This window comes from Bombina bombina, chromosome 3 (genome assembly GCF_027579735.1).
Source record: "Bombina bombina isolate aBomBom1 chromosome 3, aBomBom1.pri, whole genome shotgun sequence".
In the NCBI taxonomy this organism is placed as follows: domain Eukaryota; kingdom Metazoa; phylum Chordata; class Amphibia; order Anura; family Bombinatoridae; genus Bombina; species Bombina bombina.
The window spans coordinates 634012639-634027413 of record NC_069501.1 but is presented as its reverse complement, the minus strand read 5'-3'; the positions used below and the strand labels follow the sequence as shown (position 1 = coordinate 634027413).

Below are 14775 nucleotides of genomic sequence, written 5' to 3'. Positions count from 1 at the left end.
TATAATGTTCAATGGAAGCAAGTTTGATGTATATATTCTTGTATTATCAACTATGTAAACTAAACCTAATTCTAGTGTACAGTTTTGCAATGCTTTGTAACTTTACCCGTAGGTGGCGCCTGTTTGAATGCTATTTGAAGCGGAAAAAGCCAGTGAATGAGGTAAGGCTCATATGTGCCATCATATACATAAAGCACATTTAACGACTTGCTTGACTCTAAAATCATTTGTTCATCAGTTGCAAGCCTCTGCATACAGGGAGTGCTTCCAAATCTCTGCAAGATAAAATGTATTAATCTCGATTTCAAATACAGATATACATCATATTTAAAGGGACACTGAACCCAAATTTTTTCTTTCGTGATTCAGATAGAGCATGCAATTTTAAGCAACGTTCTAATTTACACCTATTATCAATTTTTCTTCATTCTCTTGCTTTCTTTATTTAAAAAAAAAAAAGCCATCTAAGCTATTTTTGGGTTCAGAACCATGGAAAGCACTTGTTTATTGGTGGGTGAATTTATCCACCAATCAGCAAGAACAACCCAGTTTGTTCACCAAAAATGGGCCGGCATCTAAACTTATATTCTTGCATTTCAAATAAAGATACCAAGAGAATGAAGACAATTTGATATAAGGAGTCAATAAGAAAGTTGCTTAAAATTGCATGCTTTATCTGAATCCCAAAATAAAAAAATTGGGTTCAGTGTCCCTTTAAGGGACAGTAAACTACAGTAGCATTGTAACTACTGACCAAGCTTTTGTTTTACCTCCTGTACCTGCAGGGCTCTATAAAGCCGTTCTCTTATTTTAACTCATTACAAAAGCCAGTTGGTAAAGCTCTGCATCTTTATACTGGCGCCGCCATCTTTAAACACACATATTGTTGCATCTTGCAATAGAAGCAGTGCACTTTCACAGATCACTGATGTTACCGGATTTTTGCAGATGTAGTTTGCACTTTGTGTTAACATAGAAACATAGAAACATAGAAACATAGATATTGACGGCAGATAAGAGCCATAGGCCCAGCAAGTCTGCCCCACCTTACCTAACAGTATAAACTTATCTAGTTCGTAGGATAGCCCTATGCTTGTCCCATGCATTTTTAAAGTCCCCCACAGTGTTTGTTGCTACTACCTCTTGAGGAAGTTTATTCCATAAATCAATCACTCTTTCTGTAAAGAAGTGCTTCCTCAAATTACTCCTGAATCTACTACCCTTTAGCTTGAGCTCATGACCCCTTGTTCTTGAATTTTCCATTTTATGTAAAATACCCACAGCCTCAGTTTTACTAAACCCTTTAATGTACTTGAAAGTTGCTATCATATCACCTCTTTCCCTTCTCTCCTCTAAGCTATACATATTTAGGTCATTGAGCCTATCCTGGTAAGTTTTATTTTTTAGACCATGTACCATTTTGGTAGCCCTCCTTTGCACAGATTCAAGTTTGTTAATATCCTTCTGAAGATATGGCCTCCAGAACTGCACACAATACTCAAGATGAGGCCTAACTAATGATCTATAAAGTGGCATAAGAACCTTACTATTTCTGCTGCAAATACCTCTACCAATACATCCAAGCATTCTGCTAGCCTTACTCGCTGCCTTACTACATTGTTTACTAAGTTTTAAATCATCTGAAATAATAACTTGCACAACAGAATCCTGAAGCTTTACTAGTTAAAACAGTTTAAATTTACATAATACAAAAGCCCTGAAGGAATAATATATAGCAGTGATGGCTAACCTTGGCACCCCTGATGTTTCGGAATTACATTTCCCATAATGCTAAACTAGACTACAGAATGCCTAAACATCATGGGAAATGCAGTTTTAAAACTTCTGGGGTGCCAAGGATAGAGGGATATTAAACCCAAAAATTTTTTCCCATGATTCAGATAGAGCATGTAATCTTAAGCAACTTTCTAATTCACTCCTATTATCAAATTTTCTTTGTTCTCTTGGTATCTTTATTTGAAAAAGCAGGAATGTAAGCTTATGAGCCGGCCCATTTTTGGTTCAGACCCTGGGTAGCGCTTGCTGATTGGTGGCTGCAAATCATAAGGCCACCTCATAAAGGTTGCTCAATAGTGACCTGGAAATTTTACAGAAGCCTATTGGGCATAGGTAATGTGACCAGAATCTATGCCATGTTACAAGAACTGGAGAAAAGCAACTCCTTCACAGTTTATATCATGCATGTGATTATTTTTTTCACTCACCTCCACCACTGCATTTTCTATAAGACCTGATATTGGAGATCTTGTTGCACTCCTAAGTTTAAACTCGGCAAGTTTGTGTTCCAATGTTTTGCCATATTTCTTTCTTGCCTCTATCTCAATCATTCTGGGGAAATAATTTGTGCAACATGTAACTTACTGACTTTGCAGCGGAGGGTACAGTTTAATCATGACAAATTTATTATCTGAAGCAGAATATGTGATTTGTCTCTGAGACTGCAATGCAGCCAATTATCATGTTGAGAAAATGATCTTAATCTTGGAAAACATGTCTATAGATTGAGGGAGTTTCTTTAGAACTAGCTAATCAGATACAGCAGATGTTGCAATTGTGTTCCTGGAAATAATGCTCCTTTGGGAATGAAGCAAGACTATCTGGCAGGAGTTCAGCTCAGCAGAAAGGGAAGAAATGTGCTTCTGCAGAAAATAGAAGTCTTTTTAAAGACATGAGAGAAACCTTGTGATTGCAGTTATGGCTTGTTTTTTGCAGAACTCAATGGTGAAAATTAGCTATCATTTTATATATATTATATCATTTATTTTCTGTCCCTAAATTAAATGTGTAATGGACTATTCTCTTGCATTTGGAACAAATAGCAATTGTGTTCCTTTTCCAACACTACTGATAACTATGAAATCACTAAAGGTATACCATACCCTGCACTGATTGTTATAATTATCATTTACTTGTAAAGCCCTGACAATTCTGGAGCTAGGTTAACATTCGCTCATAACTTGAAACTGAGACAGTTAAATTACTTAAAGCTAACAAAAAATAAAGAACTTTTAGGAGAAAAAAAAAAAGATTTCATAAATGTTCTTATCCCTGTAAAAGTATTTAAAAAACACTAGAGCCTGCTATTGTTCTGACCTTCTGACCATTACGAGTTTTGCGTTAGGAGCTGTGCGGTGCTAATGAGCAGTTTTGTCTCTCCGCTCACTTACCTGCAGCGCTGGTAATACAGGTTTTTGTAAACCCGGCGTTAAAAGGCAAGAAGTGAGCGTAGAGCAAAATTGTGCTCCATACCGCACTCCAATACCAGCGCTGATTAAATCAGCGGTGAGTTGGTCGTACGTGCTTGTGCACAATTTCCCCATAGACATCAATGGGGAGAGCCGGCTGAGAAAAAGTCTAACACCTGCCAAAAAGCAGCGTAAAACTCAGTAACGCAGCTCCATTGATTCCTATAGAGAAACAAATTTTATGTTTACACCTAACACCCTAACATGAACCCCGAGTCTAAACACCCCTAATCTTACACTTATTAACTCCTAATCTGCTGCCCCCGACATTGCCGACACTTGCATTATACTTATTAACCCCTAATCTGCCGCTCCGGACATTGCGCCACCTACATTATACTTATGAACCCCTAATCTGCTGCCCCCAACATCACCACCACCAACATTATATTTATTAACCTCTAATCTCTCGCCCCCAATGTCGTCGCAACCTACCTACACTTATTAACCCCTAATCTGCAGCCCCCAATGTCGCTGCCACTATATTAAATTTATTAACCCCTAAATCTAACCCTAACACCCCCTAATTGAAATATAATTTAAATAAATCTAAATAAAATTACTATCATTCACTACATTATTCCTATTTAAAACTAAATACTTACCTATAAAATAAACCCTAAGATAGCTACAATATAACTAACAGTTACATTGTAGCTATCTTAGGGTTTATTTTTATTTTACAGGCAAGTTTGTATTTATTTTAACTAGGTAGAATAGTTACTAAATAGTCAAATTTACCTGTAAAATAAAACCTAACCTAAGTTACAATAACACCTAACACTACTCTATAATTAAATTAATTCTCTAAATTAAATACAATTAAATAAATTAAATAAAATTAGCTAAATCACGAAAAAAACACTAAATTACAGAAAATAAAAAACAAATTACAGATCTTTAATCTAATTACACCTAATCTAATAGCCCTATCAAAATAAAAAAATCCCCCCCCCCAAAAAAAAAATCCCTAGCCTAAACTAAACTACCAATAGCCCTTAAAAGGGCCTTTTGCGGGGCATTGCCCCAAAGAAATCAGCTCTTTTTCCTGTAAAAAAAAAATACAAACACCCCCCAACAGTAAAACCCACCACCCACACAACCAGCCCCCCAAATAAAATACTAACTAAAAAAACCTAAGCTCCCCATTGCCCTGTAAAGGGAATTTGGGTGGGCATTGCCCTTAAAAGGGCATTTAGCTCTATTGCAGCCCAAAACCCTAACCTAAAAAATAATCCCACCCAATACACCCTTAAAAAACCTAAAACTAACCCCCTGAAGATCGACTTACTGTTCTGAAGACCGAACATCCATCCTCAAGGTAGCGGCAGAAGTCTTCATCCAAGCCAGGCAAAGTGGTCCACCAGACAGGCAGAATTCTTCATCCAGACGGCATCTTCTATCTTCATCCATCCGACGCAGAGCGGGTCCATCTTCAAGATATCCGACGCGGAGCATCCTCTTCATCCTGAGTCTTCTTACTGAATGAAGGTTCCTTTAAATGACGTCATCCAAGATGGCGTCCCTTAGATTCCGATTGGCTGAGATAATTCTATCAGCCAATCGGAATTAAGGTAGAAAAAATCCTATTGGCTGATGCAATCAGCCAATAGGATTGAAGTTCAATCCTATTGGCTTTTACAATCAGCCAATAGGATTGAGCTTGCATTCTATTGGCTGCATCAGCCAATAGGATTTTTTCTACCTTAATTCCGATATGCTGATAGAATTCTATCAGCCAATCGGAATCTAAGGGACGCCATCTTGGATAACGTAATTTAAAGGAACCTTCATTCAGTAAGAAGACTCTGGATGAACAGGATGCTCCGCGTCGGATGTCTTAAAGATGGACCCGCTCCGCGTCGGATGGATGAAGATAGAAGATGCCGTCTGGATGAAGACTTCTGCCCGTCTGGAGGACCACTTCGCCCGGCTTGGATGAAGACTTCTCCCGGCTTCGTTGAGGACTTTGGCCTGGTTGGATGAAGACTTCTGCCGCTTCCTTGAGCATGGATGTCCGGTCTACAGAACAGTAAGTCAATCTTCTTTAAGGGTGTATTGGGTGGGTTTATTTTTTAGGTTAGGGCTTTGGGTTGCAATAGAGCTAAATGCCCTTTTAAGGACAATGCCCATCGAAATGCCCTTTTCAGGGCAATGGGGAGCTTAGGTATTTTTAGTTAGTATTTTATTTGGGGGGTTAGTTTTGTGGGTGGTGGATTTTACTGTTGGGGGGGTTGTTTGTATTTTTTTTTTTACAGGTAAAAGAGCTGATTACTTTGGGGCAATGCCCAGCAAAAGGCCCTTTTAAGGGCTATTGAAAGTTTAGATAAAATGTGACCGTATAGCTGATGTGTATCTCAAGCTCCAAAAAGAGCCATCCACTCAAGCCCCTCCGAAAAAGGCGAGATCTCCCAACCCGATCTCAAATTTAAATAGATCAAATTATGCAGGGGGGGGGGGCGCCAAAGAGTCCTCCAAACGAAGAGTCTATAGGCTGAAGAGTGGGATCAGAAGGTTAAGGAGGGAGTGCTAGGCGGGGTATTAATTAAAATAGGAGATCAATGTGACCCTTATAAATCTCATAGACCCTAAAAAATCCAATATAAATGTCTAGTACAAAAAAGGGTATGTGGAATTGGAAATGTAAAAATACTTATAAATAATAGGTTATCCACATGTGTGTAAAAGTACAGTATATAGGCACTGGTAAAATTAAAATCAATAAAATAACTAAGAACCTAAAAAGTATACCTAATTTAATAAACACAAGTATATAAACACAAGTATATAAAAACAAATATATAAACTGATTAGACGGATGTCTAAAAAAGTCCCGGGTAAAGTCTTTGAGTTATGAATTAAGTCCAGATAGTTCCCATGTAATCCAGTATATCCTAATATATCCAATGGGGATAGGGTGAAAGAGTAGATGATGAAAAAATAATAATAAGAAAAAATATATATAAAAATATAAAAAAATTAAAATATAAAAAATAAAAATATGAAAAATAGTGTATAAGAAGTGAAAAAAGGTGGTGTGTGTTCGTGTGAAAAATTGTGAAATAAAATTGTGTAATAAAAAATTATGTGAAGAAAGTGTTAAAAAATATATGTGAAAAGTGTATAAAAAATGTGTAAAAATGTGAAAAAAGGTGTGTGAGCGATGTGAAAGAAAAAAGAAAAAATGAAAAAATGAAAAAAAAAAAAAAGGCCAAAAAACAGGTGTACACCTGGTGTATAATGTGATAAGGTTGCTTGGTAATTCGGTAATTACACCCCTGTAGTGGAGTTATTCACTAATACAGGGAGTGCAGAATTATTAGGCAAGTTGTATTTTTGAGGATTAATTTTATTATTGAACAACAACCATGTTCTCAATGAACCCAAAAAACTCATTAATATCAAAGCTGAATAGTTTTGGAAGTAGTTTTTAGCTTGTTTTTAGTTATAGCTATTTTAGGGGGATATCTGTGTGTGCAGGTGACTATTACTGTGCATAATTATTAGGCAACTTAACAAAAAACAAATATATACCCATTTCAATTATTTATTTTTACCAGTGAAACCAATATAACATCTCAACATTCACAAATATACATTTCTGACATTCAAAAACAAAACAAAAACAAATCAGTGACCAATATAGCCACCTTTCTTTGCAAGGACACTCAAAAGCCTGCCATCCATGGATTCTGTCAGTGTTTTGATCTGTTCACCATCAACATTGCATGCAGCAGCAACCACAGCCTCCCAGACACTGTTCAGAGAGGTGTACTGTTTTCCCTCCTTGTAAATCTCACATTTGATGATGGACCACAGGTTCTCAATGGGGTTCAGATCAGGTGAACAAGGAGGCCATGTCATTAGATTTTCTTCTTTTATACCCTTTCTTGCCAGCCACGCTGTGGAGTACTTGGACGCGTGTGATGGAGCATTGTCCTGCATGAAAATCATGTTTTTCTTGAAGGATGCAGACTTCTTCCTGTACCACTGCTTGAAGAAGGTGTCTTCCAGAAACTGGCAGTAGGACTGGGAGTTGAGCTTGACTCCATCCTCAACCTGAAAAGGCCCCACAAGCTCATCTTTGATGATACCAGCCCAAACCAGTACTCCACCTCCACCTTGCTGGCGTCTGAGTCGGACTGGAGCTCTCTGCCCTTTACCAATCCAGCCACGGGCCCATCCATCTGAAGGCGGAAGCAAATAACGCCATTACAATATCTCCTACTACTACTTCCGGGCTACACATGACACTACACGGCTCCAAAGGTAAAATGTTTGGCGCGAAATTCCAGCAAATAACATTGGCTGGCTATTACTATAAAAGGTATGTGAATACAACAAGCCGATATCAGTCTTGAAAAAGGCCCGAGGAGAGGACCGAAAAGCATAGACAATTTCTGATATCACGGCTCAGATCATATTGGTAAGCCTATTACCTATCTATTCACTTGTTTTTAGCTTTATTGCACCATATATTTTTTATCCTATTTTAGGGCTTTGGACACATTTGCGGATTGCACTTGAGAATCTCCCTAAGAAGAGGTTTTCATCTGATTATCAAGTTGGAAATAAGACTTAGGACCTCTCTCTTTTCCAATCCTTTGGATAAACATTAAAGGGATTATCTATTTATTTCTGGATATACATTCTTATAGGAAATAGACTATAACTTTCAGCAACTATTAGTGAATAACTCCACTACAGGGGTGTAATTACCGAATTACCGAGCAACCTTATCACATTATACACCAGGTGTACACCTGTTTTTTGGCCATTTTTTTTTTTTTTTCATTTTTTTTTTTTTTCTTTCACATCGCTCACACACCTTTTTTCAAATTTTTACACATTTTCTATACACTTTTCACATATATTTTTTAACACTTTCTTCACATAATTTTTTATTACACAATTTTATTACACAATTTTTCACACGAACACACACCACCTTTTTTCACTTCTTATACACTATTTTTCATATTTTTATATTTTTATTTTTTATATTTTAAATTTTTTATATTTTTATATATATTTTTTCTTATTATTATTTTTTCATCATCTACTCTTTCACCCTACCGCACCTTGGAGTTATCCCCATTGAATATATTAGGATATACTGGATTACATGGGAACTATCTGGACTTAATTCATAACTCAAAGACTTTACCTGGGACATTTTTTAGACATCCGTCTAATCAGTTTATATATTTGTTTTTATATACTTGTGTTTATATACTTGTGTTTATTAAATTAGGTATACTTTTTAGGTTCTTAGTTATTTTATTGATTTTAATTTTACCAGTGCCTATATACTGTACTTTTACACACATGTGGATAACCTATTATTTATAAGTATTTTTACATTTCCAATTCCACATACCCTTTTTTGTACTAGACATTTATATTGGATATTTTAGGGTCTATGAGATTTATAAGGGTCACATTGATCTCCTATTTTAATTAATACCCCGCCTAGCACTCCCTCCTTTACCTTCTGATCCCACTCTTCAGCCTATAGACTCTTCGTTTGGAGGACTCTTTGGCGCCCCCCCCTGCATAATTTGATCTATTGAAAGTTTAGTTTAGGATAGGGTTTTTTTATTTTGGGGGGGCTTATTTATTTTGATAGGGCTATTAGATTAGGTGTAATTAGTTTAAAGACCTGTAATTTGTTTTTTATTTTCTGTATTTTAGTGTTTTTGTGATTTAGCTAATTTAATTTATTTAATTGTTTTTAGTTAATTTATTTAATTGTAGTGTAGTGTTAGGTGTTAGTGTAACTTAGGTTAGGTTTTATTTTACAGGTCAATTTGTATTTATTTTAGCTAGGTAGTTGTTAAATAGTTAATAACTATTTAATAACTATTCTACCTAGTTAAAATAAATACAAACTTGCCTGTAAAATAAAAATAAATCCTAAGCTAGCTACAATGAAACTGTTAGTTACATTGTAGCTAGTTTAGGGTTTATTCTATAGGTAAGTATTTAGTTTTAAATAGGAATAATTTAGTTAATGATAGTAATTTTCTTTAGATTCATTTAAATGATATTTAAGTTAGGGGGTGTTAGGGTTAGACTTAGGTTTAGGGGTTAATAAATTTAGAATAGTGGCGGCAACATTGGGGGCGGCAGATTAGGGGTTAATAAGTGTAGGTAGATTGCAGCGACATTGGGGCGGCAGATTAGGGGTTAATAAATATAATGAAGGTGGCGGCGATGTTGGGGGCAACAGATTAGGGATTAATAAGTATAATGTAGGTGGCGGCGGTGTCCGGAGTGGCAGATTAGGGGTTAATAAGTGTAAGATTAGGGGTGTTTAGACTCGGGGTTCATGTTAGGGTGTTAGGTGTAAACATAACTTTAATTTCCCCATAGGAATCAATGGGGCTGCGTTACTGAGTTTTACGCTGCTTTTTGGCAGGTGTTAGACTTTTTCTCAGCCGGCTCTCCCCATTGATGTCTATGGGGAAATCGTGCACGAGCACGTACGACCAGCTCACCGTTGACTTAAGCAGCGCTGGTATTGGAGTGCGGTAAGGAGCACAATTTTGCTCAATGCTCACTTCTTGCCTAATAACCTGTAATACCAGCGCTGCAGGTAAGTGAGCATTGAGACAAAACTGCTTGTTAGCACCGCATAGCTCCTAACACAAAACTCGTAATCTGGACGTAAATTTAAACTAACAATTAAACTAATATAATTATTAAACTAAAATTAAACTAACTACCAATTAAATAAACTAAACTACACGTTAAAAAAATCCTAACACTACTCTAAAAATTACAAAGTATCTAATTACAAAAACAAAACAAAAACTAAATTACGAAAAATAAAACTAAATTACGGAAAATAACAAACGAAATGATCAAAAATAAAAAATAATTACACCTAATCTAATAGCCCTATCAAAATAAAAAAGCCCACCCATTGCCATAAATTAAACAGCTCTTTTACCTGTAAAAAGAAAATACAAAGACTACCCCAACAGTAAAACCCACCACCCAACCATCCCCCCAAAATAAAAAACCTAAATCTAAAAAAAACCTAAGCTACCCATTGCCCTGAAAAGGGCACTTCGATGGGCATTGCCATTAAAAGGGCAGTTAGCTCTTTTACAAACCCTAATCTAAAAATAAAACCCACCCAAAAAAACCTTTAAAAAAACCTAACACTAACCCCCGACGATCCACTTACAGTTTTTGAAGTCCCGCTTGAACGATCTTCATCCTGGAGAAGAAGTCCTCATCCAGGCGGCGAGACGTCTTCATCCACATGGCCTCTCTAATCTTTGTCCGGACGGCATCTTCTATCTTGATCCCGGCGACGCCGAGCAGGTCCATCCTGAAGACATCTGACGTGGAGCAACCTCTTAATATGGTCGCTGCCGTACACTGAATCTTCAATGTAAGGTACGCAATCTAAGAAGGCGTCCCTTGCATTCCTATTGGCTGAAAAATCTGAATCAGCCAATAGGAATTAGAGCTGCTAAAATCCTATTGGCTGTTCAAACCAGCCAATAGGATTTAAGCAGCTCTAATTCTATTGGATGATTTATCATAGTTTTTTTGGTTTGGGGGGGTGGGGGTTTGTAATGTTAGTGGTTATTTGTATTTATTTTTTTTCCACCAAAAGTGCTGATATCTTTAGGGCAATGCCCTACAAAAGGCCCTTTTAAGGGCCATTGGTAGTTTATTCTAGATTCGTTTTTTTTATTTTGGGGTGTTTTTCTTAATGGGTATTAGAATAGGATTTTTTTTTATTATTTTTGATAATTTGTTTGTTATTTTGTGTATTTTTTAAGGGGGTGTTTGTTTTTTTCTTTTGTAGGAAAAGAGCTATTATCTTTAGGGCAATGCCCTACAAAAAGCCCTTTTAAGAGCCCCCAAAAGGCCCTTTTAAGGGCCCAAGGTAGTTTGGGGGGGTGGGTGGGAGTTTGTATACTGTTAGGGGGTGTTTTGTTTGTTTTTTGTAGCAAAAGAGCTGTTTAACTTAGGGCAATGCCCTACAAAAGGCCCTTTTAAGGGCCCCCAAAAGGCCCTTTTAATGGCCTTTGGTAGTTTATTTTAGATTAGGCTTTTTTATTTTGGGGTGCTTTTTTTTAAAGGGTATTAGAATAGGAATAATTTTAATTTTTTGGGATAATTTCATTTTTTTTTGTAATAGTAGTTTTTTTTATTTTTTGTAATTTTAGGTTTTAGTCTAAGGCAAGTTAGGTTTTATTTCACAGGTAAGTTTGTATTTATTTTAACTAGGTATTTAGTAAATAGTTAATAACTATTTACTAACTAGTCTACCTAGTTAAAATAAATACAAACTTACCTGTGAAATAAAAATGAAACCTAAGCTAGCTACAATATAACTATTAGTTATATTGTAGCTAGCTTAGGTTTTATTTCACAGGTAAGTATTTAGTTTTAATAGGAATTATTTAGTTCATAATTGTAAGTTTAATTTAGCTCTATTTTAATTATGTTAAAGTTAGGGGGTGTTATGGTTAGGGTTACGTTAGGGTTACATTAGGGTTAGGGGTTAATGGTTTAATTTAGGATATTGTGATGTTGGGGGCTGGTGGTTTAGGGGTTAATAGGTTTATTTAGTTGTAGTGATGTGGGAGGCCAGAGGTTTAGTGGTTAATAGCTTTATTTAGTTGCAGAAAAATTTTAGGGAGTGGCGGAATAGGGGTTAATATATTTATTATAGTGTGGGCGATGTTGGAGTGCGGCGGAATAGGGGTTATTAACTTTAGTATAGTGGCAGTGATATCGGGAGCGGCAGATTAGGGGTTAATAACTGTAGGCAGGTGTGTGCGATGTCAGGGGCAGCAGATTAGGGGTGTTTAGACGTGAGAATTATGTTAGGGTGTTAGTTTTTTTTTTCTTTTTCCCCATAGACATCAATGGGGCTGCGTTACGGAGCTTTACTTTCCGCGATCGCAGGTGTTAGGTTTTTTTTCTGACACCTTCTCCCCATTGATGTCTATGGGGAAAGCGTGCATGAGCACGTCAAATCAGCGGTATGGAGCTTAAAAACCTCATACCGCCCGTACAAGCCTGTTTTTTTAAAACTTGTAATGGCAGTGCTATAGGGGATTAAATAACGCCACTTTTGTTGTGTTTGTTAATTTCCATATAGCGCTCGAAACACGTAATGTTTAGTCTTTGGCACAACCGTTCACCATTTATGATTTTTAATATATAAGCTTAGAGGCAACCTTTCATGTACACCTTGTGGATGAATTTATTGACACAGCTCTCATATCTTTATATTCCTGTTGTGAATATTATAAAATTATGCTTTTCCATAATAACTAAATTAACACAAAATAAATACATACATTATTATTAATCACAATAATAACAAATCAGCATAAAGTACAACTCTGATTTATGGCAAAAGATTCCATAAATATAAACACAATGTATAGCTATAATGTATACACAAAGGGCCAGATTACGTGTGGAGTGGTAATTATTGCTCCCGCTCGCAAGCTAACTCCGCTAGAAGTAATTTTTTTGCACACATCAGATACCATAAAATAGATCTAGGATATAAAATAGTGAGAAAGCGGACATCACTGTTGATTTCCATGTGACTCAGCTCCTTCTATGAACTATTTCAACAATGTTCAATAAAAGCGAACAGCAAAAAAAAGCCCATGAATGTACGTAATATATATATATAATTAAAATTATGGGGGGAGATAAAAAACTGAAATTAAAATCCTCCATGTCTCAAAATAAAATCATAAAAAATGTAAATATTTGGAAATTAGCACATCTAGGCAAGATTCCCCGCTCACTTTTCCCCAGAAATACCTCATATACAATGTTACCAATGCACAAGAGAATTCTGGCTAAGATATGCAAAATAGATATGCAAATTCTCAGTTTTTTTGCTTCAAAATACTGTTAACACAGTGTTTAACAGTATGAAGCAAAAAAAAAAACAGAATTTATGCTTACCTGATAAATTACTTTCTCCAACGGTGTGTCCGGTCCACGGCGTCATCCATAACTTGTGGGAATATCTCTTCCCCAACAGAAAATGGCAAAGAGTACAGCAAAAGCTGTCCATATAGTCCCTCCTAGGCTCCGCCCACCCCAGTCATTCGACCGACGGACAGGAGAAAAACAGGAGAAACTACAGGGAGCGCAGAATTATTAGGCAAGTTGTATTTTGGAGGATTAATTTTATTATTGGACAACAACCATGTTCTCAATGAACCCAAAAAACTCATTAATATCAAAGCTGAATACAGGGAGTGCAGAATTATTAGGCAAGTTGTATTTTTGAGGATTAATTTTATTATTGAACAACAACCATGTTCTCAATGAACCCAAAAAACTCATTAATATCAAAGCTGAATAGTTTTGGAAGTAGTTTTTAGTTTGTTTTTAGTTATAGCTATTTTAGGGGGATATCTGTGTGTGCAGGTGACTATTACTGTGCATAATTATTAGGCAACTTAACTAAAAACAAATATATACCCATTTCAATTATTTATTTTTACCAGTGAAACCAATATAACATCTCAACATTCACAAATATACATTTCTGACATTCAAAAACAAAACAAAAACAAATCAGTGACCAATATAGCCACCTTTCTTTGCAAGGACACTCAAAAGCCTGCCATCCATGGATTCTGTCAGTGTTTTGATGTGTTCACCATCAACATTGCGTGCAGCAGCAACCACAGCCTCCCAGACATTGTTCAGAGTGGTGTACTGTTTTCCCTCCTTGTAAATCTCACATTTGATGATGGACCACAGGTTCTCAATGGGGTTCAGATCAGGTGAACAAGGAGGCCATGTCATTAGATTTTCTTCTTTTATACCCTTTCTTGCCAGCCACGCTGTGGAGTACTTGGACACGTGTGATGGAGCATTGTCCTGCATGAAAATCATGTTTTTCTTGAAGGATGCAGACTTCTTCCTGTACCACAGCTTGAAGAAGGTGTCTTCCAGAAACTGGCAGTAGGACTGGGAGTTGAGCTTGACTCCATCCTCAACCCGAAAAGGCCCCACAAGCTCATCTTTGATGATACCAGCCCAAACCAGTACTCCACCTCCACCTTGCTGGCGTCTGAGTCGGACTGGAGCTCTCTGCCCTTTACCAATCCAGCCACGGGCCCATCCATCTGGCCCATCAAGACTCACTCTCATTTCATCAGTCCATAAAACCTTAGAAAAATCAGTCTTGAGATATTTCTTGGCCCAGTCTTGACGTTTCAGCTTGTGTGTCTTGTTCAGTGGTGGTCGTCTTTCAGCCTTTCTTACCTTGGCCATGTCTCTGAGTATTGCACACCTTGTGCTTTTGGGCACTCCAGTGATGTTGCAGCTCTGAAATATGGCCAAACTGGTGGCAAGTGGCATCTTGGCAGCTGCACGCTTGACTTTTCTCAGTTCATGGGCAGTTATTTTGCGCCTTGGTTTTTCCACACGCTTCTTGTGACCCTGTTGACTATTTTGAATGAAACGCTTGATTGTTCGATGATCACGCTTCAGA

General features: G+C 36.9%; 2 protein-coding genes across 2 annotated transcripts in view; both read right to left on the bottom strand.

The window, feature by feature from the left end:
• Positions 1–254, bottom strand: part of LOC128652460 (uncharacterized) — a 186002-nt gene extending 185748 nt beyond the window's left edge. Inside the window, exon 1 of the mRNA XM_053705398.1 lies at positions 107–254. Within this exon, the coding sequence (XP_053561373.1) occupies positions 107–254 (148 nt within the window). The remainder of the gene's footprint in view (positions 1–106) is intronic.
• Positions 255–2156: 1902 nt separating this feature from the next.
• Positions 2157–14775, bottom strand: part of LOC128652459 (uncharacterized) — a 321251-nt gene continuing 308632 nt past the window's right edge. Inside the window, exon 8 of the mRNA XM_053705396.1 lies at positions 2157–2349. Coding sequence (XP_053561371.1) covers positions 2157–2349 — 193 coding nt within the window. The remainder of the gene's footprint in view (positions 2350–14775) is intronic.